The following is a 23,976-nucleotide window of genomic DNA, read 5'->3' as shown; positions in this document are numbered from 1 at the left end:
AAAGGATCTCTCTAATACAAGCAAAATATCCAATGGTGAGCTGAATTCTCACTGGTGAGCAGAAGCTATACTCATTGCCCATGGTGTTTCCATGCAGTTAACAGAGATCCCCCACCCTCGCTGGGATCAGACCTTGCACGGGTGCCTATTTGCTTCATTCAGTCACCAAATCAGTGAGTTAAGAGGACAATGCCTTACCTTTCCACTACTCTGAGCGCATCATTAAACCTGGCTGCAAACACATCCCCGATAAAATACTCGGCCAGGCGACCGCTAGCCTGAAGCAGTGAGCTGAGGTCACGTAAAGAGCAATGCAGACGTCGACAGTCATTCTCTGCTGTAATATTCAATCTGTGAACTGAAGAATACAATTCGTCAGCATATAACGGCACCCGAAGCATACATATCACACCGCAGCTCAACATGCGTCAGTACAAGCAACGGCACCCTACAATACCCTTCCTCACCAATATAACCAGTGCCACACTGACACCTCCTCACCAATATAACCAGTGCCACACTGACCCCATCTCACCAATATAACCAGTGCCACACTGACACCTCCTCACCAATATAACCAGTGCCACACTGACACCACCTCCTCACCAATATAACCAGTGCCTCACTGACACCACCTCCTCACCAATATAACCAGTGCCACACTGACACCACCACACCAATATAACCAGTGCTGCACTGACACCACCACCTCACCAATATAACCAGTGCCACACTGACACCTCCTCACCAATATAACCAGTGCCACACTTGTGGTAAACCACTTTTATCGTTCACTATCGTTACACTATGGTTATCACTGTTTACACTGTTGTATCACTACACGAGGTCGCCTCTTGTCACGCTGTTATACCTGGGCTGACCACTGCTGACTCCGCCCATGGCTCCACCTACTTGCCCAGGCATAAAGGTGGTCGACTGGCTGGTATTCCTCCTTGTTGGATCCGATCACCCACGAGGGTGGGCTCTGTTATTTAGCCAATAAAAACCTATAGTTACTGTCTTAACTCGTCGCTTTTCATTGGATGAATTGATAGGTATATCAATTTTATTGGCTAAATTTTGAAATGTCTTTAACGGAGCAGCCAAACGACCAGTCAGACGCCCAGCTACAACAGCCACAGCAGCCGGCCTGGCTGCGAGCCCTCCGACCGCCGTACCTGGATCTAAACCCACAGGCAGCAAACTCAGCCCTCGACTTCAAACACTGGCTGAGCTGTTTCGAATCCTACCTGGGAGAATCCGGCGTGCCTCAGAGATCCAAACTAAGAGTTCTGACCGCCCAAGTGAGCCCTAAAGTATTTGCACTCATCCAGGACCTTACTACATACGAGGCCGCCCTCAACCTGCTGAAAGAGCAGTACCGGAGCCCGGTAAATTCTATGTATGCCAGACATCTCCTAAGATCCCGCCCGCAACAGCCAGGAGAGTCGGTAGATGAATTTTTACGGGCGCTACAAACACTCGGCAGGGACTGTGACTTTAAAGCTGTAACGGCTGCAGAAAATACTGAAGAGAATATCCGCGATGCCTTCGTGAAAGACCTTCGGTCCGACTACTCACGGCAAAGACTGCTCGAATCAAAGGACCTCGACCTGAACACAGCTGCAGCCCTTGCTCGCTCTCTGGAAGTGGCCCATCGGGACCTCGAGGCGTATTCCAGGTACTGTGCTGCGCGACCCTGGGACTCGGGCCCGACCCCGACCGCAATACCCCTCGCACCACCGCCTCTGGGACCTACCTCAGCATCGGCGTCTCGGACCCGATCGGGACCGCCACCCCCGGTACCGGCTGCGGCATCGGAGCCCCGCGATCGGGCTGCCGGCTGCTTTTTCTGTGGCCAGGCGAAACACCCGAGGGCACGCTGCCCTGCAAGAAACGCGACCTGCTCCGACTGCCACAAGAAAGGCCACTTCGCGAAGGCCTGCAGGGGGAAAGCCACAGACGCCAGCAGTGCCTCATGTGAGTTGTGGGGGCGGCCATCTTTCATCAAGGCCACAGATGCCAGTATCCCCTCGTGTGAGTCGTGGGGGCGGCCATCTTTGATCAAGGCCACCGACACCGGCAGTGCCTCATGTGAGTTGTGGGGGCGGCCACCTTCTCCGCCATTTTATGCAACATCGTGGGCACCGCCATTTTGTTCACCACACTCGACCGACACCTTGTCTCCAGACCCGACCACAGCCTCACCCGCAGACTACAGCAGCTCGCTCAGCCATACACTAGCCTCCATCACACTGGACCAAGCTCGCCCGCATCACCTGTCCAAGTCCATGATGGACATCAAAGTAAACGGCCACGCCACGACCTGCCTGTTCGACAGCGGAAGCACGGAGAGTTTCATCCATCCAGACACGGTGAGCCACTACTCCCTCACTGTCCAGCCAACGCGCAACCGGATCTCGATGGCGTCGAGGTCCCATTCAACAGACATCAGCGGATACTGTGTTGTGACCCTGTCGGTTAGGGGCACGGAGTATAAAAATTTTAAACTTCTCGTCCTGCCCCAACTCTGCGCTGCCGTCCTACTAGGGCTGGATTTCCAATCCCACCTTCAAAGTGTCACTTTGGCATACGGTGGACCCCTCCCCCCACTCACAGTCGACAACCAACAGCCTTTAAACCGCCCACCGCGTACCACCTGCGGCCTAGCCACCCTCAGGGTTCCGCCCCCCTCCCTGTTCGCCAACCTCACCCGCGACTGTAAACCCGTCGCTACCAAGAGCAGGCGGTACAGCGCCGGGGACAGAGCTTTTATTAGCTCTGAGGTGCAGCGTCTCCTGAAAGAGGGCATCATCGAGAGGAGCAACAGCCCCTGGCGTGCCCAGGTCGTAGTCGTTAAGACCGGCGATAAAAACCGCCTAGTCATCGACTACAGCCAAACCATAAACCGGTACACCCAGCTGGACGCATACCCCCTTCCCCGCATATCTGATATGGTCAATCAGATTGCACAGTACCGAGTATTCTCTACCATCGACCTTAAGTCGGCCTACCACCAACTCCCTATCCGCCCTGAGGACCGCCAGTATACCACCTTCGAGGCGAATGGCCGCCTCTACCACTTCCTTAGGGTTCCCTTCGGCGTCACCAACGGGGTTTCGGTCTTCCAAAGGGAGATGGACCGGATGGTTGACCAGAACGGGCTGCAAGCCACGTTCCCCTATCTAGATAACGTCACCATCTGCGGCCGCGACCGGCAGGACCATGATGTTAATCTGGAGAGATTCCTCCGTACGGCCCAACGGCTGAACCTCACCTACAATAAGGAGAAACGTGTGTTTAACACCTCGCGCCTTGCCATCCTCGGCTGCGTAGTAGAGAATGGAGTCATCGGCCCCGACCCCGAAAGAATGCGCCCCCTCATGGAGCTTCCCCTCCCCCACTGTCCAAAGGCGCTGAAGAGGACCCTGGGGCTCTTCGCCTACTATGCCCAATGGGTGCCGAATTATGCGGACAAAGCCAGACCCCTCATGAAGTCCGCCTCCTTCCCCCTGACGGCAGAAGCGTGCGCAGCCTTCTCCCTCATTAAGGGAGACATTGCTAAGGCCACAATGCACGCGGTGGATGAGTCTATCCCTTTCCAAGTGGAGAGCGATGCATCCGACTTCGCCCTAGCCACAACCCTTAACCAGGAGGGGAGACCGGTGGCCTTCTTCTCAAGGACCCTCCAGGGCCCTGAGATCCGACACTCCTCGGTCGAGAAGGAGGCCCAGGCGATCGTGGAGGCTGTGCGACGCTGGAGGCATTACCTGGCAGGCAAACGATTTACCCTCCTCACCGACCAGCGTTCGGTCGCTTTTATGTTTAATAACAAGCTGAGGGGCAAAATCAAGAACGACAAGATCTTGAGGTGGAGAATCGAGCTCTCCACCTATGATTAGGAGATCTTGTACCGGCCTGGTAAACTGAACGAACCCCCAGATGCTCTATCACGAAGTACATGCGCCAACGCGCAAATTGATAGACTGCAGACCCTCCACAACGACCTCTGCCACCCCGGAGTCACCAGACTTTACCACTTCATTAAGGCCCGCAACCTGCCCTACTCCATCGAGGAGGTCAGGACCATGACCAGGAACTGCCAAACCTGTGCCGAATGCAAACCGCATTTCTTTAGGCCGGACAGAGCAAGCCTGATCAAGGCCACCCGCCCCTTCGAGCGCTTGAGCATCGATTTTAAGGGGCCCCTCCCATCCTCTGACCGTAATGTGTACTTCCTCAACATCATTGACGAGTACTCCCGTTTCCCCTTTGCCTTCCCCTGCCCAGACATGACCAGTACCACGGTCATCAAATGCCTGAACGACCTCTTCGCCGTGTTCGGGTTCCCGAACTATATACATAGCGACCGGGGCTCCTCCTTCATGAGCGAGGAACTTCGCCAGTTCCTACTAGCGAGAGGTATTGCTGCAAGCAGGACCACCAGCTACAACCCCCGAGGGAACGGCCAGGTGGAAAGAGAGAACGCGACTGTCTGGAAGGCCGTTCTCTTAGCCTTAAAGTCCAAGGGCCTCCCAACCTCTCGCTGGCAGGAAGTCCTCCCGGCAGCACTGCATTCCATCCGGTCACTGCTTTGCACTGCCATTAACGCCACCCCCCATGAACGAATGTTTGTTTTCCCCAGGAAGTCGACTACGGGAACCACGCTACCAACTTGGCTGACCTCTCCAGGGCCCGTCTTGCTGCGAAAGCACGCGAGGGCCCATAAAACGGACCTCCTGCACGCCAACCCCCAGTACGCCTATGTGGCATACCCAGACGGGCGGGAGGACACAGTCTCCTTACGAGACCTTGCACCCTCGGGCACCCCTGAGACACCACCGTTACCCCCCACCACCCCCCCAAATCCAGCCCAGGTAGACGGCATGCCGGAACCCCACAAGCCTTCGCCGACCACGCAGACACCAGCATTAACATCAGATACTGCATCACCGCCGCCGCTGCTGCGACGATCGGAAAGGCTTACGAGGCCTCCGGAAAGACTGACATACCCGAACTGGTAGTACACTTCACCCCGCCAGACTCAAATCTAAACAAGGGGTGAATGTGGTAAACCACTTTTATCGTTCACTATCGTTACACTATGGTTATCACTGTTTACACTGTTGTATCACTACACGAGGTCACCTCTTGTCACGCTGTTATACCTGGGCTGACCACTGCTGACTCCGCCCATGGCTCCACCTACTTGCCCAGGTATAAAGGTGGTCGACTGGCTGGTATTCCTCCTTGTTGGATCCGATCACCCACGAGGGTGGGCTCTGTTATTTAGCCAATAAAAACCTATAGTTACTGTCTTAACTCGTCGCTTTTCATTGGATGAATTGATAGGTATATCAACACTGACACCACCTCACCAATATAACCAGTGCCGCACCGACACCACCTCCTCACCAATATAACCAGTGCCACACTGAGACACCACCTCCTCACAATGCAATGTCTCCTCCCTCAGTATAACTAGTGCTGCACTGCGTCATTTCCTCTCTGAGCATAAACAGTGTTGCACTGCGACACCACCATCCCGTTAGTTGAACCAATGAAATATTAGAACAAGTTTCTCCAGAAGCGTTTACATTCAAACGTCCTCTTTTTGTGCTAGTAACCTGCTCCAACTCTGGCAGATTCAACTCCAACTTAAAACAAGTCCCCTGTTTGCAGTATAAACTTGTTTTATTGTTCTGGTATCTGTAAAGTTAAATAGCTCAATATATCTGGAAAGGCATATCCTGAAACATCGGAGATTACTGCAGCCAATGTTACAGGATGAGGTGACACATCAGCTGTTAACAGGAGCCCAACCCCTTACCTTGCCCGGAGGTTATGACAAACTGTTGCAATCCCAGGTAAACCTCAAGATTATCCTGCAAGATGGGAAACTAGGAATAGAAAGAAAACAGACAAGGAATGAAAGCAGCTCTTAAAACGACAATTACAAACCGCTCAATCATTTAAGCATTTTAATGCAAGTACTGACTGTCTTCTGCAGCTATTGCAGGGACGAGGTGGTGTTGATCAGAGTGGGTTAAACAATGGCCTTCTAGCTCTGGGACTTGAGTTCAATTCCAGTCCACACTGATGGAAGATATATTTTTTTATTCGTTCATGGGATGTGGGTGTCGCTGGCAAGGCCAGCATTTATTGCCCATCCCTAGTTGCCCTCGAGAAGGTGGTGGTGAGCCGCCTTCTTGAACACTGCAGTCTGTGTGGTGAAGGTACTCCCACAGTGCTGTTAGGGAGGGAGTTCCAGGATTTTGGCCCAGCGACGATGAAGGAACGGTGATATATTTCCAAGTCAGGATGGTGTGTGACTGGGAGGGGAACTTGGTGGTGTTCATATTGCGCCTGCTGCCCTTGTCCTTCTAGATGGAAGAGGTCGCGGGTTTGGGAGGTGCTGCCGAAGAAGCCTTGGCGAGTTGCTGCAGTGCATCTTGTAGATGGTACACATTGCAGCCACGGTACGCCGATGGTGGAGGGAGTGAATGTTTAAGGTGGTGGACGAGGTGCCAGTCAAGTGGGCTGCTTTGTCTTGGATGGTGTCGAGCTTCTTGAGTGTTGTTGAAGCTGCACTCATCCAGGCAAGTGGAGAGTATGCCATCACACTCTTGACTTGTGCCTTGTAGATGGTAGGAAGGCTTTGGGGAGTCAGGAGCTGAGACACTCGCCGCAGAATACCCAGCCTCTGACCTGCTCTTGATGCCACAGTATTTATGAGGCTGGTCCAGTTAAGTTTCTGGTCAATGGTGACCCCCGGAATATTGATGGTGGGGGATGTCAAGGGGTGGTGGTTCGAGATCGCTTGTTGGAGATGGTCATTGCCTGGCACTTGTGTGGCGCAAATGTTGCCTGGCACTTGAGTCCAAGCCTGAATGTCATCCAGGTCTTGCTGCATGCGGGCATGGACTGCTTCATTATCTGCGGAGTTGCGAATGGCACTAAACACTGCAGTCATCAGCGAACATCCCCACTTCTGACCTTATGATGGAGGGAAGGTCATTGATTAAGCAGCTGAAGATGGTTGGGCCTAGGACACTGCCCTGAGGAACTCCTGCAGCAATGTCCTGGGGCTGTGATGATTGACTTCCATCCACCACAACCATCTTCCTTTGTGCTAGGTATGACTCCAGCCAGGAGAGTTTTCCCTCCCGATTCCCATTAACTTCAGTTTTACTAGGGCTCCTTGATGCCACAATCAGTCAAATGCTTCCTTGAAGTCAAGGGCAGTCACTCTCACCTCACCTCTGGAATCCAACTTCTTTGTCCATGTTTGGACCAAGGCTGCAATGAAGTCTGGAGCAGAGTGGTCCTGGCAGAACCCAAACTGGGCATCAGTGAGCAGGTTACTGGTGAGTAATTGCTGCATGATAGCACTGTCGACGACACCTTCCATCACTTTGCTGATGATTGAGAGTAGACTGATTGGGCGGTAATTGGCTGGGTTGGATTTGTCCTGCTTTTTGTGGACAGGACACACCTGGGCAGTTTTCCACATTGTCGGATAGATGTCAGTGTTATAGTTGTACTGGAACAGCTTGGCTAGGGGCACGGCTAGTTCTGGAGCACAAGTCTTCAGCACGACAGCCGGGATGTTGTCGGGGCCCATAGCCTTTGCTGCATCCAGTGCGCTAAGCCGTTTCTTGCTATCACGTGGAGTGAATCGAATTGGCTGAAGACTGGCTTCTGTGGTGGTGGGGACCTGAGGAGGAGGCCGATATGGATCATCCACTCGGCACTTCTGGCTGAAGATGGTTGTAAACGCTTCAGCTTTGTCTTTTGCACTCACGTGCTGGGCTCCACCATCAATGAGGATGGGGATATTCATGGAGCCTCCTCCTCCCGTTAGCTGTTTAATGGTCCGCCACCATTCACGACTGGATGTGGCAGGACTGTAGAGCTTTAATCTGATCTGTTGATTGTGGGATCACTTAGCCCTGTCTGTAGCATGCTGCTTCTGCTTTTCAGCATGCATGTAGTCCTGTGCTGCAGCTTCCCCAGGTTGGCACCTCATTTTTAGATATGCCTGGTGCGGCTCCTGGCATGCTCTTCTACACTCCTTATTGAACCAGGGTTGGTCCCCTGGTTTGATGGTAATGGTAGAGTGAGGGATATGCCGGGCCATGAGGTTACAGATTGTGGTGGAATACAATTCTGCTGCTGCTGATGGCCCACAGCGCCTCATGGATGCCCAGTTTTGAGCTGCTAGATCTGTTCTGAATCTATCCCATTTAGCACGGTGGTAGTGCCACACAACACGATGGAGGGTGTCCTCAGTGTGAAGATGGGACTTCGTCTCCATAGTGACTATGCGGTGGTCACTGCTACCAAAATGCTGTCACCCAGAAAGGCTACAAGTCAGCAGACAGTGGACGCCTTTATCCAGTCAGTCTAGGCTAAGTGAAACCCAGGGCAGTCTCAATTCATTTTCTAGTGGACAAAGGCCCACAAGCCCAAACTACAGCTGGTGTGGGAAATGAAAAATTGTCAAATTTATGCATTCGTGTGTTCTCTCACTCCCTCTCGATAGCGGCTGAGAAACATTGTTGTGGCTCAGTTGGGGGAGCTTTACTCTGTATCTAACCTATGCTGTACCTGCCCTGGGGGTGTTTGATGGGACAGTGTAATGGGAGCTTTACTCTGTATCTAACCCGTGCTGTACCTGCCCTGGGAGTGTTTGATACTGACACTGGGTGCCGAAATGGAAGGCGTTCCATTTCCTAGTGCCAAATATCCCGCACTTTGAGCGCAAGATTCACATTGTACCCTGAATGCACCTATGAAAATCATGCCCGAAAGCCTTAGTTTCCAGCAACAGTACCAGACCATGACTACAGCCTTTCAGCCCATCCAGTAACTTGTGCCATTCCCTGGATGAGTCAGAATATAAATGAATTTCTATTACTGCAGCACAGTGCCACAAATGCAACTTACATTTGTAATTCAAGAGCGGATTTAGGAAGTGCAAAAAGAAAGGAGGAAATCTAACTGCTTAAAATGCAACCTGCAGCAGTGCCGTCTGCCAGGAGCTATCAATAATGTAGAAACAGTTGTACTTACAGGCAGTTAAACTGCTTCCCTGCCACTAAAATAGGGTGGGAGCAGACTGGTGGGAGTATAGTTAGTCTGCCAGTCTAACACTGGGTCATAGTGGTCTTGCATCAATGCAATGCTCGGTAAGTGCTACTTACGATTGTAGAAAACGCATGAGAAGGGAGGAGCTCCATCACTTTGGCCACTACTTCCAAGCTCTGTCGCAGGTAGCGTTGCCACTCAGTCTGTTGCTGCAGATAAAAGAGAAGCAAAGATGCCGAAACCGCCTCAGACACATTATACAGTGGGCTCATTGCGGTTTGTGGGAGCTTGCTGTGTGCAAATTGGCTGTCCTGTTTTCTACATTACAACTGTGACTACACTTCAAATGTACTTGACTGGCTGTAAAGCGCTTTGGGACTCACCGAGGACATGAAATGCGCTTTATAAATACTAGTCTATTTTTCTTCTTTATCCAACTGAAGGTCCTTATGTTGGGAGTAAATAACAATGATTAGGTAATGAGTTATAAGAACATAAGAAATAGGAGGACATTCGGGCCTTCTAGCAGTTATCGTGCAGTGCTTTCGAAACAGACAAGTTCACTGCCTCTAGCATTTATGCAAAACTGTGTTTTCACTGGGTAACAAAAATCGCCATACACATGGCACTTGCTGGGGTGTGCCGTGGAAGATCATGAGCTGAATCACGTGCCCTGCAATGCCTGGTCCACATTACTATCCCTTGAGGGCTGGACTTCTTGCCTTAAAGACGTCACAAACATTTTAGAACCTTAACATCTTCTGCAGCGCCTCTTTATTGTGCCCACCGACCAACCTAACCCAGAAGGCCTCAACACCACAGTACAGCCACCAGAATAGGTGCCAAAAAAACTAAATCAGCTAGTGCTCAGGGGATACTAAATCCAGGGATTGTTATGGATGCTTGCGATTCTAAAGGCATGCTTTTTTTTTAAATAAAAAAGGAGCTAAATGCAAATATTGGCTATTTTCAATAGGCCACTGAAAGCCCAACAACAGGAGCTGAACTCTCGAACCAGAGTACAAGTAGTCCCACTTAAAAGGCTTGCATTCTATGTATGGAAATTTATAGCACTTGTGTGCTGGGGAGAGGGGCAGAGGGAAGGTAAGATGCAAAAAATAGATCCGCGAACGTGACCTTTTGTGGAACAAGGGGAAGGTTAAGTCATATAAGCATACAAAAAAGACAAGATAGCCTGGTCCACCAATGCTTGCCCATCCAAGTGTGTTGCAGTTGTGGCGGGGGTCTTTATTCACACCACTCTAGTTTATACTGCAGAGATCAAAATGTGATTTAACATTAAAAATAAATGTTTTTCTTATCTTTTGCGGGTCTTGCTTCCTGCTGGGCTGCTCAGTGATAGAACAACTTGCTGAACAAAATGTGCTCCCCCCACCCACCCCCACTATAGTTCAGGGCTAATCCACACCAGCATGTTCAACGCACTTACATCATCATCCAGCGTCTCATCGTCAAGTTCTTCCAGCTGGGCCTGATTATAACGGAACTGTATCCGATGTAAAACCTCGGTCAGCAGTAGAACTAGAGCACCTTTGTACCTGTGGGGAGGAGCAGCAGTCAGTGACAATCACAGGGCAATAAATCTCAGCACTCAAAATAAATTCGGGCAGGAAAGCTAGATGCTGCCTAGTAGTACAGATCAGTCTGTGTTTCCTCTAGTTCTGCCTCCTTCTCCAATAGCAGCAACCTGTTCCAGTTATACCGTGATACAGTACAGGAACACAGGCTCACTATATAGGATTGCAAACGTCTCTCCCACCCTCAGCCTGGGACCCCTCATTAATGTCTTTTTCTTGGACTTCTTCACTCTTTGCTGGCCCCAGGCATGCAAGCCTAGGACCTCCCAACTAACTCACTTCCTTGCAAGTGAGGAGAGCAGGCAGCATCTAACTTCACACCGAGGACAGAAGGAAGTATCAAATCATGAGGTTTGAGACTATTGGCGGATGGGAGAGTCTAGGGCCTGGGGTCGTGCAATGGTTTCTGGATGTTGTAGAGAGAGAGTGAGCGAGAGAGAGCGCAATTGGAATCTGGGTATGTAAAAGTGCTATTTGTAGGAATATATAACGGGGTGGGTGGGGAACTGTCAAGGCGGCTGTATCTTGGAGAATTGCAGTTTGCCAGAATGTGATTAGGTAGAACTCTTAATAGGATGCAATTGGGGAGAAAGGGAGACAAAGGCAAGACCATGGAAATATTAGTGAAATAGTGGGTTGGCTTCTATTAAGACAGACAGGTTTGTTGGGCTGAACATCCTTTCTCCCTCAACAATGGAGCCAAATTACCATGGATAATTACCCAGAAATGGCAACTGAACATTTCTGTAGCGTGGGAGACAATAGATGGAGACGTCAGGAGAAAAGAAACTGAAAGGCTGTCTTAGAACAAGGTTAAACTACAAAGCGAGTGGGGGGAGGATTACCCAACGGTAATTGAAACAGTAATATTAGAACAAGTAATGCTGTTTCCAGCCATGTGAGTGCAGAAAGAACAAGGGGCAGGCAGGGAGAGATTCATGCATGCAGATTAAATATACTTCCATAGAAAGAATGAGAAAAATTACCTGCAGGGACACAAGGCAAGAGGAGATATCTAAAATAAGGGTGAGACTGTGGAGAGATGAAGGCGGCACGGATGAAGGTTTCGGCAGCACGATGAGAAGGATTGGAGCGGAGGCGGGTAATGTTGAAGTGGAAAGCAGTTTTGGTAATATGGAGGAGGAAGTGGAGCTCGGGATCGAGCCGGACACCAAGATTCCACAAGTCCTGATTCAGCGCAAAATGGCAGCTGGGGAGAGGAATGGAAGAGAGAATGGAGGTGCAGACAAGGGCCAAAGAGTTTGAAGTCTTTTTATCAGGCAATGTTAGAAACTGTTTCAATAGGAAGAGCTAAATGTTTCTGGAGAGAAGGGATAAATGAATTTAGTGAGGGAGCGATATAGTGGGTTGGCTTCCATTAAGACAGGTTTGTTGGGCTGAATGTCCTTTCTCCCTCAACAATGGAGCTAAATTGCCATGAATAATTATCCAGAAATGGTGACTGAACATTTCTGTAGCGTGGGATACAATAGATGGAGACGTCAGGAGAAAAGAAACTGAAAGGCTGTCTTAGAACAAGGTTAAACTACAAAGCAAGTGGGGGGAGGATTACCCAACGGTGCCAATTTTCTATAAAGTCAGCACCCCAAGTGACTTGCCTCTTTCAGAAAGGGACTTGCATGAAGTTAAACAAATTGTAATGGTTTAGATGTGGAGAATTTTTTTTGGTATTGACAACATGACTCTAAGTTTGCAGGCAGTGGTTAAGATTTCTGAGCTCAGCTCCTACTTCATCCCCACTTGACTAACTTCCACTACCTTGCATCAGTCAAGCCTCAACTATTTCAACAATAGGACAGCTGTGTGTCACGAAAATTAAAAAGTCAACATTTTAATTAGAAAATGTCAGCTTTGGATCAATGCAGTTTCACAAATATTTGAATAAGGAAAATCAAACAAACACACTGGGTTAATGTGCTGCCTGATTCAGTACGGTTCTCTGCACATTTCCCAGTATAGGTCTGATAAACGGATGTGAAATGCTCGGTGAAAAGTTACGCACAAGGCAACAACCTCCAGCCCTGACTCTTACAGATTAGTGGAATGTGGCAGCGAGAGGAAGAAGTGTTGGCATGAGTCACCTCTTACTCAACACATTCTCATCAGTTTACAAACCAGAATTATTTAATTTGCTCACTACACGAACAAGGCACAACGTACAACTCGCATGTCCTGGACTTTACTTTTACAGGCAGCCCAGGACAGGCAACAGTGCGATTTTCAGTTTCACAAAAATGAGAACACTTCGCAGAGAAGTCACGTTGTGGTCTTGTATAGAAACCTGCTTCCTGTTGTGTTGAAGGCAGTAACTGCGCTTGATAGCTGTATATGAAACCATCCTTCCTGCTTTTATACTAAGGAGTCACTTCAGGTAGAAGTGGTTCCATAACTGTTGTATAATTTGGGGCGATGACAAAAACTGCACATCTCCCAAGATTCGCCAAGGAAGTTTCCCGGTTGGGGGCACTAACCCTGTGCTCTCTCTCCACAGATGCTGCCTGACCTGCAGAGTATTTCCAGCATTTCCTGGTTTTATTTCAGATTTCCAGCACCTGCAGTATTTTGCTTCTGGTAGTTTGAAGGGTGCCTGGGTGTCTGAGATCTACATTGTACAGCAACATAGTGTCAACTGAGAGAGTCACTGGGTACATTTTGTGTCAGTGTTAAGCAGTAAATTAGAATAATCTGGCTGTCCTGTGGGATGATGACCCAACTAACCATCAGATTTAGCTATAGCTGCTGCTCTTTCAAGAAACCTTCCGAGTACTCATTTACCCAGGTCCCAATGAAACGGGCATCATCGCACTGGGTTAAACCAAATCAAGTATCTTCAAAAAGACTGTCAACCTTCAATCACCCAAGTGGCAACAGACTGGATAAATACCTGGACCACTGCACCTCCCCAGGTAGAGACTGTGTGGTGATGAGCAGTCTTTCACCGGAAAAATAGGCCCAGCAGTATTCCCGCTTTCTACCCCTCACCTGTAAGTCAACAATCTAAGCATTCCTTTTTGTGTCTTGTGCTGGGTCATGGCACACAATGAAATATGCTGACATCTAACCAGTCTCAAATACTGGATTTCACACACTTTCACAAGCAGGCTCAAACATTTAGCCAACACTATAGCTCAAATAGTCATCGTGAGTAATACTGTGTGCTGTTTCAATTTACTTAGCATAAAACTTCTGCTTTTCAAAGTCACAGACTATAGAAAATAAGTCCGGGTAGCCAGAAAGTTTGTTGAAAGTAAAAAAGTTATATAGAGGATTCTTTTTTAAAACTCAAAGGGCCGATAATAGTTTGAAATAACCTGACAGGCAAAGCATTAGAGACAAATGGAGGCATTCAAGATATTACGTTGGGTTAGTTAGGGTACCGGGACGGGAGTAACTTTTAATGGGCCAAGTGGTCTTTTCTCGACCTTTATGTTCCTCTGATTGCGACAGTTCTGGCCACTACATTCCATCACCAATCCATCTATATCACCATCATACTCCTGGATAAGAGACCTACAGAAATCAGAATAACCACTGAACATGAATCCACTAGGTGAAAAAAGCCCTGCCAATGAACAATTAGGATTGTGTGCAGGGGTCGGGGGGGGGGGGGTTATAGAGAAAGAATGGAAAGAAAGAAAAAAAAAGAAGAAAAAAAAAAAGTGCCCTAGCACTGCTTCTGAATGATGGCATCTGTTGTGAACAGATGGGCAAAATCCTTTGTGGGAAATGCAAGCTTTAGGAGAAACAGGCATTTTGGCATCCGCAGATAGCAATGTCCAGTAAAGGTACCCTAGGGGAAACCTGACATCTCAGAGCTCCATCATGTAGAATTATAATAAAATTACCCAAGTCTGAAATCGAAGCTGAGGAAATGCTCAGGCAAGAGACTGCCATCTTTATATCGCGCACATGATGTAGCAAAGATGTCAGACTCAAGCAGAACTGTCCCATAAATCTGAATAGACTTCAACAGTCTCATTGCTCAAAATAGATCTAATGAGTATATACCTTAGTGAGGCAAGGAGTACTTTGCTGCAATGGATATAGGTAGATCTCGAATCAAAGGCCCTGAGGCAGTGTGTGCATCCTAAACATCAAAAATGATGTTGTTCAAATCCTAAGCCCTGGCCTTTCGAGGAGGCTGTTCACAACAATGTCTCTAGATCCTGAAGGCAGCGGAGAGGAATTTCCTTCACATTAGATTTCAGTGCATCTTTGAACAAAGTGTCAAGTACAAGATACGGTACAGTACAGGGGTACGGTAGCAAAGTAGTTATGTTACTGGACGAGTAATCCAGAAGCCTGGGCTAATGATCCGGAGACAAGTTCAAATCCCACCACGGCAGCTGGGGAATTTAAATTCAATTAAAATAAACTCTGGAATAAGAAGCTAGTATCAGTAATGGTGACCATGAAACTACCGGATAAAACCCATGTGGTTCACTCAATGTCCTTTAGGGAAGGAAATCTGCCGTCCTCACCTGGTCTAGCCTATATGTGACTCCAGACCCACAGAAATGTGGTTGACTCTTACCTGCCCTCTGAATCCACTCGGTTGTATTCAAGAAGGCAGCTCACCACCACCTTCTCGAGGGCAATTAGGGATGGGCAATAAATGCTGGCCTTGCCTGCGACGTCCACAAATGAATTTTAAAAAAATGGCTACACTTCTCCATGGACAACTTTGGGTCAGTGATCCCAACTTCCACCTCTTGCAACCGAGGAATGCACTCATTTCACGAGACAGAGATGAGAAAGATCACCTGACCCATCTTGGGGGGAACCCGAGTCGCAGCACAGCACCCAACCATTTAAGTAATTCTTGAATTTCTGCCTCCACTATCCCACCCAGAGGTTCATTCAACACATTGATTTCCATTAAATTCTTGACACCAGGCCTGAATGTGAACTGGTCATGGTTTAATTTGAGGCAGAGTTCCAGATTTACCATTCTGTGTTTCTCGAGTTCCCCTCTTAGTTGCTTCTTTTCAGGGATAAGAGCCCAAGTCTCAATTTTTCCTCCTGGCTCAGCTCTCTGATATTAGGAAGCAGCCTTGGAACCGAAGTTCCCTGTAATTTTTTTTCTTCTCCGGGCTGCGAGGCCCATTCAAATTACCGCGCATGCATGTTTTTTCTATTTAGGAGCCGGCAAGCTGGCTGCACGGTGGCGCGCTGAGCGGCTGCGCAGTTTACAGGGAACATTGCTCATGATTCTTCTCCACAGTGCCTCCAGGGTCTGAACTCCCAGTGATCAGAACTCAGTGTGTGGTCTGACCAGAGTAGTTTTAGCCCGACGTAATACAACTTGTACTCTAGTAATTTAGCAATATAGTTGCGCATCCTATTTGTTTTGTTGATTGCTGCTGTACAATGAGTGAATGTGCTGAATCCGAGCCTTCTAATGATTCCTAGATCTCCCAACTCAGCTATTTCAACACCATTAATACAGCAAGTATGCAGCCTCATATCTTTCCTTTCCAAAGGAACCATTTTGGTAACTGGTGACACTATCAGGGCAGCCATTTCACAATCTGGCACTGAGCAGAACTGGAAGTTGCATTTTATATAGTGCCCCATCATGTTCTCAGGATGCCCAAAAGTGTTTTACAGCCAAATGAATTACTTCTGAAGTGCAGTCACAATTATGCAGGCAAACTCGGCAGCCAAATTCTGCACAGCTAGACCCCACAAACAGCAAGTGAGTGAATGACCAGAAAATCCATCTTTGGTGGCATTGGTTGAAGGACGAATGTAGGCCAGGACATGGTGACACCTCCCTGCTCTTTTTCAAAATAGTGCCTAAGCATCTTTTACATCCGAACGAACAGACAAATTTGGCCTGTTTAAAGCACCATCTCCTAAAATGCATCAAGGCCACGGCAGGAGATTAAAATACCCGAACAACTTAGTCATTTTTCCTTGCAATCAACAGTCATTGCAGGGATGAGGTTGAGAAATTATACTCAGCTGGTTTTTGCTTCTCTGATCATCGCACAATGTGCTCAAATATTCAAACCAATGGCGTTACAGCAACTTCAGTTTTATTATTTAGCACTGCAGGTAGTTACTGAATGCCCAGCTCCTGTTACATAGACATAGAAGATAGGAGGAGTAGGCCATTCGGCCCTTCGAGCCTGCTCCGCCATTCAATGAGATCATGACTGATCATCCAAATTCAGTACCCGGTCCCTGCCTTCTCCCCATATCCCTTGATCGCTTTAGCTTTAAGAAATATATCCAACTCTTTCTTGAATATATTTAATGAACTGGCCTCCACCGCCCTCTGTGGCAGAGAATTCCACAGGTTCACCACTCTCTGGGTGAAGAAATTCCTCCTCATTTCAGTCCTAAATGGCTTACCCCTTATCCTTAGACTATGACCCCTGGTTCTGGACTCCCCGGCCATCAGAAACATCCTTCCTGCATCTAGTCTGTCCAGGCCTGACACAATTTTATAGGTTTCGATGAGATCCCCTCTCAATCTTCTAAACTCCAGTGAGTATAAGCCCAATCGACACAATCTCTCCTCATACGTCATTCCTGCCATCCCAGGTATCAGCCTGGTGAATCTTCGCTGCACTCCTTCCATGGCAAGAACGTCCTTCCTCAGGTAAGGCGACCAAAACTGCACACAATACTCAAGGTGTGGTCTCACCAAGGCCCTGTACAACTGCAGCAGGACATCCTTGTTCTTGTACTCGAACCCTCTTGCTACGAAGGCCAACATACCATTTGCCTTCTTAACCGCCTGCTGCACCTGCATGCTTACCTTCAGCGACTGGTGCACAAGAACACCCAGGTCTCTTTGCACTTCCCCTTCTCCCAATCTATTGCCATTCAAATAATAATCTGCCTTCCTATTTTTGCCACCAAAGTGGATAACCTCACATTTATCCACATTATAGTGCATTTGCCATGTTTCTGCCCAATCACCTAACTTGTCCAAATCGTACTGGAGTTTCACGACATCCTCCTCACAGCATACTCTCCCACCCAGCTTTGTGTCGTCTGCAAATTTGGAGATATTACATCCAATTCCCTCGTCCAGATCATTAATATATATTGTGAACAGCTGGGGTCCTAGGACCGATCCTTGCGGTACCCCACTAGTCACTGCCTGCCACTCGGAAAAAGACCCGTTTATTCCAACTCTTTGCTTTCTGTCCGCCAACCAGTTCTTTATCCAAGTCAATACCTTGCCCCCAATCCATGCCTTAATTTTGCACGCTTATGCGGGACCTTATCGAAAGCCTTCTGAAAGTCCAAATACACCACATCCACTGGTTCTCCCTTATCTATTTTACCAGTTACATCCTCAAAAAATTCCAGTAGATTAGTCAAGCATGATTTACCTTTTGTAAATCCATGTTGACTTTGTCCAATCCTGTCACTGCTTTCCAAGTACTCTGCTATTACATCTTTTATAATGAACTCTAGCATTTTCCCCACTACCGATGTCAGGCTTACCGGTCTATAATTCCCTGCTTTTTCTCTACCACCTTTTTTGAATAGTGGGGCAACATTAGCTACCCTCCAATCCATGGGTACTGTTCCAGAGTCTATCGAGTTCTGGAAGATGACCAGCAATGCATCTACTATTTCTAGGGCCACTTCCTTAAGTACCCTGGGGATTTATCGGCCTTCAGTCCCATCAATTTTCCTAACACCATTTCCCTACAAATACTGATTTCTTTCAGTTCCACCCTTTCATCAGACCCTATGTTCCGCGGTATTTCTGGGAGGTTATTTGTGTCCTCCTTTGTGAAGACAGAACCAAAATATGTATTTAGTTGGTCTGCCATTTCTTTGCTCCCCATTATAAATTCCCCTGATTCTGACTGCAAGGGACACCTACGCTTGACTTCACCAAACTTTTTCTCTTTACATATCTATAAAAGCTTTTACAGTCAGTTTTTATGTTCCCTGCAAGCTTACTCTCATATTTCTCGAGCCACTTCCTTAAGTACCCTGGGATGTAGATTATCAGGCCCTGGGGATTTATCAGCCTTCAGTCCCATCAATTTTCCTAACATCATTTCCCTACAAATACTGATTTCTTTCAGTTCCACCCTTTCATCAGACCCTATGTTCCCCGGCATCTCTGGGAGGTTATTTGTGTCCTCCTTTGTGAAGACAGAACCAAAATATGTATTTAGTTGGTCTGCCATTTCTTTGTTCCCCATTATAAATTCCCCTGATTCTGACTGCAAGGGACCTACGCTTGACTTCACCAATCTTTTTCTCTTCACATATCTATAAAAGCTTTTACAGTCAGTCAGTCAGTTTTTATGTTCCCTGAAAGCTTACTCTCATATTCTATTTTCCCTTTCTTAATTAATCCCTTTGTCCTCCTTTGTTGAATCCTAAACTGCTCCCAATCCTCAGGATTATTGCTTTTTCTGGCCAATTTATATGTTCCAACAGTATAGTGTCACGATCCAAGTAAAAATGTCACCATGCAAGCATTACGCAGAAACTGCTACTGGGTTAAATTTTACACTCAATAAATGCAAATCAAGGTGGCTTTGAGTATTCCCGCAGCAAAAGATTCATAAAGATGCCCAACAGGGGAGGGAGGCTCGCACACAAACACAAGCAATATCCAGAGCTCCCCAAGCCTTGTACATATAGACTGCAAGCCAATGTTACAGAAATTACAACTTGCCCCAACCCAAAGGACTCGGGACACGGCAGAAGCAGGACGAATACTGAAAGCAGCAGCTGACCTGTTCAGCACCTCATCCCGATCAGCAAGCCGACTCTTGATCTTACTCGTCAGGTAGTCCAGGAATATTGCCCAGATGTCGAGGCAGGAGAAATAACCCTCGTGACTGGGCTATAACGACAAAACACCAGAAATCATGTTTGTTGCCTCTACAAACTGGTTACGTATCAAACAACAGACAAGGGCAATGAAACACAGGCACTACACATTCTTATCAACATTACACTCCCAGAAAGCACATTAGGTTGTAAACTGAGTTTTAAATCCATCTGAACTTACAACACCTGACATATTAATCTTCCCATTAAATGCACTTTACTTCTTGAAAACTGCTTCAGTAATGCTCAAGCTGGGCACCAACTAAACTAATTCCACCACTGACAGACGTATCACTGAATGCTTTAAAGAACTTGCATGATTAAATGCAATACCACCACAATCACACTGCATGGCTATTTGATGGGGCTGCTTTGCTTAGTTCCCCATTACATGGAAAGCTTTTTGTTGAGCAGAGACATCTGTAGGCTGTGCACACTGTGTAAAGTGCAGGCTCACAGGAAGCCAGTCTCACCTGATGGAAAGTGTACTTGAAAAGAAGGGCCAGAAACTCCACCACCGGGAACTGGGAGTTGGACTCGATCCTGCGCAGATGGACACTCACAAACAGTCGCAGGAAGTCAGTGAACTTTTCCACGTAGCTAAAAGGGAAAAGATTAGGGATAGAGATACTCAGCAAGACAGTAATTAAAGGTCAAATCTCAAATTCTTAAATAGACCCAATACAGGTATTGGAGGAGATAGCTACCAAACGCACTTGTTACTGCAAGAAATGTAGGCAATTTACATTATAACAAATAAAGCCTGCAACAATTACCTACAGGACAGGTAACCGTTCACTCCAATACCTGAAACACAGAAAGAAAATATCTAGTCATAAGCAACTTGAGATGTTTACACAAAAATCCACACCAGACTCGGACTTCATTCACATTCAACTTTCTTCGAGATTTCTACCTTGCTCTCCTGAAGGTGGTGACTCATGTCAGGGCACAATTCACAAGTGCTGTCAGCACTGTGAGGCCTCATCAATAGCTTTCATTCTTCAGGTTCAGTGGGTGGACAACCGTGTTAGTGAGCATCATTGCTGAGCCAGATTCATTCAGCCCCTGACGCACGCATGCACGCACTTTTCAGTATCCAGTCACCCCTAGCAGGTATTTTGGCCAATTCCCGTCTCCCTAGCCCGTGGCTAATTGTAGTACCACTATTGCTGTCCGACTGAGGCCAGGGCCTCACTAGCTCTGTATTACTCAGTACCACAGCAATGTGGTGCCTTTACACGTCGAGCCATCAAGGGAGCCCCCTACATTCATTGTTTAACACAACCCTATGCAGTCACTGCTTACAGCTACAAAAGGGAATTGCACGACCATTATTAGTGACCCGTTAGACTCAAAATTATAGCTGTGGTCAACGGTACAAGTTTACAACTACAAGGAAATGCTGACATCAATCTCACACAGTCAGCAGACAATCAGCTCTTCAACACTGCTAAAACACAATAGGAGGACGAATGCTTTCAGTTCCCAGTTTCAGGCTTCACAGTACTGCCTACTAACCAGTTGCAACAAATGGAACGAGCATGTCTTGTTTCATTAATCCTAGGATAACTAGGTCTTCACATTATTTTTGTGATGGTGCTGGACGGAGAGAGGGCTTCGCATTACTACAGTTCTGCTCTCAATACTTCCTGCATTATTTGACCAGAAACTTAACTGGACCAGCCACATAAATAGCATGGCTACAAGAGCATGTCAGAGGCTGGGTATTCCGCGGCGAGTGTCTCACCGCCCGACTCCCCAAAGCCTTCCCACCATCTACATGGCACAAGTCGGGTGTGATGGAATACTCTCCACTTGCCTGGATGAGTGCAGCTCCAACAACACTCAAGAAGCTCGACACCATCCTGGACAAAGCAGCCCGCTTGATTGGCACCCCATCCACCACCTTAAACATTCACTCCCTCCACCACCGGCGAACTGTGGCTGCAGTTGTGTACCATCTACAAGATGCACTGCAGCAAGTCGTCAAGGCTTCTTCGGCAGCACCTCCCAAACCCGCGAGCTCTTCCACCTAGAAGGACAAGGGCAGCAGGCACATGGAACACCACCACCTCCAAGTTCCCCTCCAAGTCACACACCATCCTGACTTGGAAATATATCGCCGTTCCTTCATTGTCAGAGTCAAAACCCTTGAACTCCCTCCAGCACTGTGGGAGTACCTTCACCACATGGACTGCAGTGATTCAAGAAGGCAGCTCACCACCACCTTCTCAAAGGCAATTAGGGATGTGCAATAAATGCTGGCATTGCCAGCGATGCCCATATCCCATGAAGGAATAAAAAGAAAAAAATCTAGGAAAACTGAGCTCATTGTACAACACAATCCTGTTAAGAATACTGCCTTCAGGTAACAGGAATGTCCACCCATGGTTTCCAGTTTAAGTTGATGTTTGGATCTTGCGCACATGGGGGCAAACCCTGTAGAATACAACACTACACACCAGTTCCTTGGCCTACAGCATCTCCAGGCTTGTTTTAGTGTCGGAGAATCCAAACTGTATGGCTTATGGGCCCCAAGCAGCCAAAGAGCTCTGACTGCTCGGTTTGGTTTATTCTTATATTTCTTACTCGTGGTGTATCCTGTTGTGTGGTTGGAGGTTTCGGAAAGACTGCTAGAAGGCCTTCATTGGTCGATAAATCCTAAATGAGACCAGCAAGGAAACCGTGCTAACAAGGAATGACTATCTCCAACAAGCGAGAGTCTAACCACCGCCCCTTGACATTCAATGGCATTACCATCGCCGAATCCCCCACCATCAACATCCTGGGGGACGCCATTGACCAGAAACTTAACTGGACCAGCCACATAAATACTGTGGCAACAAGAGCAGGTTAGAGGCTGGGTATTTGCAGCGAGTGTCTCACCTCCTGACTTCCCAAAGCCTTTCTACCATCTACAAGGCACAAGTAAGGAGTGTGATGGAATACTCTCCACTTGCCTGGATGAGTGCAGCTCCAACAACACTCAAGAAGCTTGACACCATCCAGGACAAAGCAGCCAGCTTGATTGGCACCCCATCTACCACCTTAAACATTCACTCCCTCCATCACTGGCGTACCGTGGCTGCAGTGTGTACCATCTACAAGATGCACTGCAGCAACTCGCCAAGACTTCTTCGGCAGCACCTCCCAAACCCACAACCTCTTCCACCTAGAAGGACAAGGGCAGCAGGTGCATGGGAACACCACCACCTCCAAGTCACACACCATCCTGACTTAGAAGTATATCGCCGATCCTTCATTGTCGCTGGGTCAAACTCCTGGAACTCCCTACCTAACAGCACTGTGGGAGTACCTTCACCACACGGACTGCAGCGGTTCAAGAAGGCGGTTCACCTCCACCTTCTCAAGGGCAATAAATGCTGGCCTTGCCAGCGACACCCACATCCCATAAACGAATAAAAAAAAAAACTTTGAGCCAAATTGTCTCCCTCATCATCTGGCTTACAGCAGTTCAATGCAGCAGGTTTTACAGGCAGCCATTTACTGACGTCTGACGAAGTGAAAGTTATTTACTAGCAATGTTAAACTGAATCTTTTCGTTGCTCTTCATATCAAAACCTGAATCTAGACAACATCCTCTTTTGAGAACATTTCATAAAACTGGAGACTCATCATCTACAGTGATATGAACATAAACTTTGAACAATAGTACTAAGATGCAGTGGAATAAATTGCAAGATATTTATGCCCTCTTGCAATTTCACTCAGGGCTCAAACACCACCATGCATAACAGGAGAATTCGACAAAGCCAGTCTGGTCCAAGATCTATATTTTTCAAACGTACTAACTGAGCCCAGAGCAGATCCACACACCATACCTCCTGTGCTAGGGTCTCTACTTGGCTTACCTTTCTTCTAGCTCTTCCAGACGGCTCTTTATAGAGTGTGCATTGTTCTCTTTGGTGATCTTCTGCAGCAAGTAGAACGTCTGCTGGAACATGCGCAGCAGATACTCCTCAAACTCCACAGGGACGCAGTTCTTGGACATGAGTTCATTAATGCAAGACATGGCTAACACGCCCAGTTTACCTCGCTCCTGCATCGTGTTATTGTTGTGGCCATTTCCATTCACAGCAACTAGTTTCTTGGCACGGGTGTCACAGCCAAAACGAGCAAAGTGGAAGATGGTGGTCAGGAGAGTCGGGGTGATATTGGTGGAGAGCGGGATCCAGCTGAAGAGATGAGTCAGACAGTCCAAAGCTAGAGAACAAACGTGCTCACTCTCCGGGTCCAAAATTGGGATTGGCTGATTTAATAATTTGGCAGCTTGGGGAGTCTGCAATAGGCTGCTAAGCAAATCACCTAACAGGGGAGGGAAAAAAAATCATGAGTCTTATGTAGCTTCAGGTTATTGGCAGCCTGACTGAAATGCAGAAAATCAAATGTATGGGTTACTAGCCATTATTGCAAGACGTGA

General features: G+C 47.7%; 1 protein-coding gene across 3 annotated transcripts in view; it reads right to left on the bottom strand.

Annotated features, from left to right (window-relative positions):
- The window catches only part of xpo6 (exportin 6), a 100,140-nt gene that overhangs the window by 36,729 nt on the left and 39,435 nt on the right, over nt 1-23,976 (bottom strand). For all 3 annotated transcript variants that reach the window (XM_086000973.1, XM_086000972.1, XM_086000974.1), the window contains 7 exons: nt 23,408-23,861; nt 20,006-20,132; nt 19,436-19,545; nt 10,541-10,649; nt 9,207-9,299; nt 5,831-5,900; nt 199-358 (listed from right to left, as the gene is read on the bottom strand). In XM_086000973.1, coding sequence (XP_085857099.1) covers nt 199-358; nt 5,831-5,900; nt 9,207-9,299; nt 10,541-10,649; nt 19,436-19,545; nt 20,006-20,132; nt 23,408-23,861 — 1,123 coding nt within the window. The remainder of the gene's footprint in view (nt 1-198; nt 359-5,830; nt 5,901-9,206; nt 9,300-10,540; nt 10,650-19,435; nt 19,546-20,005; nt 20,133-23,407; nt 23,862-23,976) is intronic.

Source organism: Somniosus microcephalus, chromosome 11 (genome assembly GCF_052327205.1).
Source record: "Somniosus microcephalus isolate GS21.2 chromosome 11, FLI_Smic_1.0, whole genome shotgun sequence".
Lineage (NCBI taxonomy): Eukaryota > Metazoa > Chordata > Chondrichthyes > Squaliformes > Somniosidae > Somniosus > Somniosus microcephalus.
This window is presented reverse-complemented; position numbering and strand designations above follow the sequence as displayed.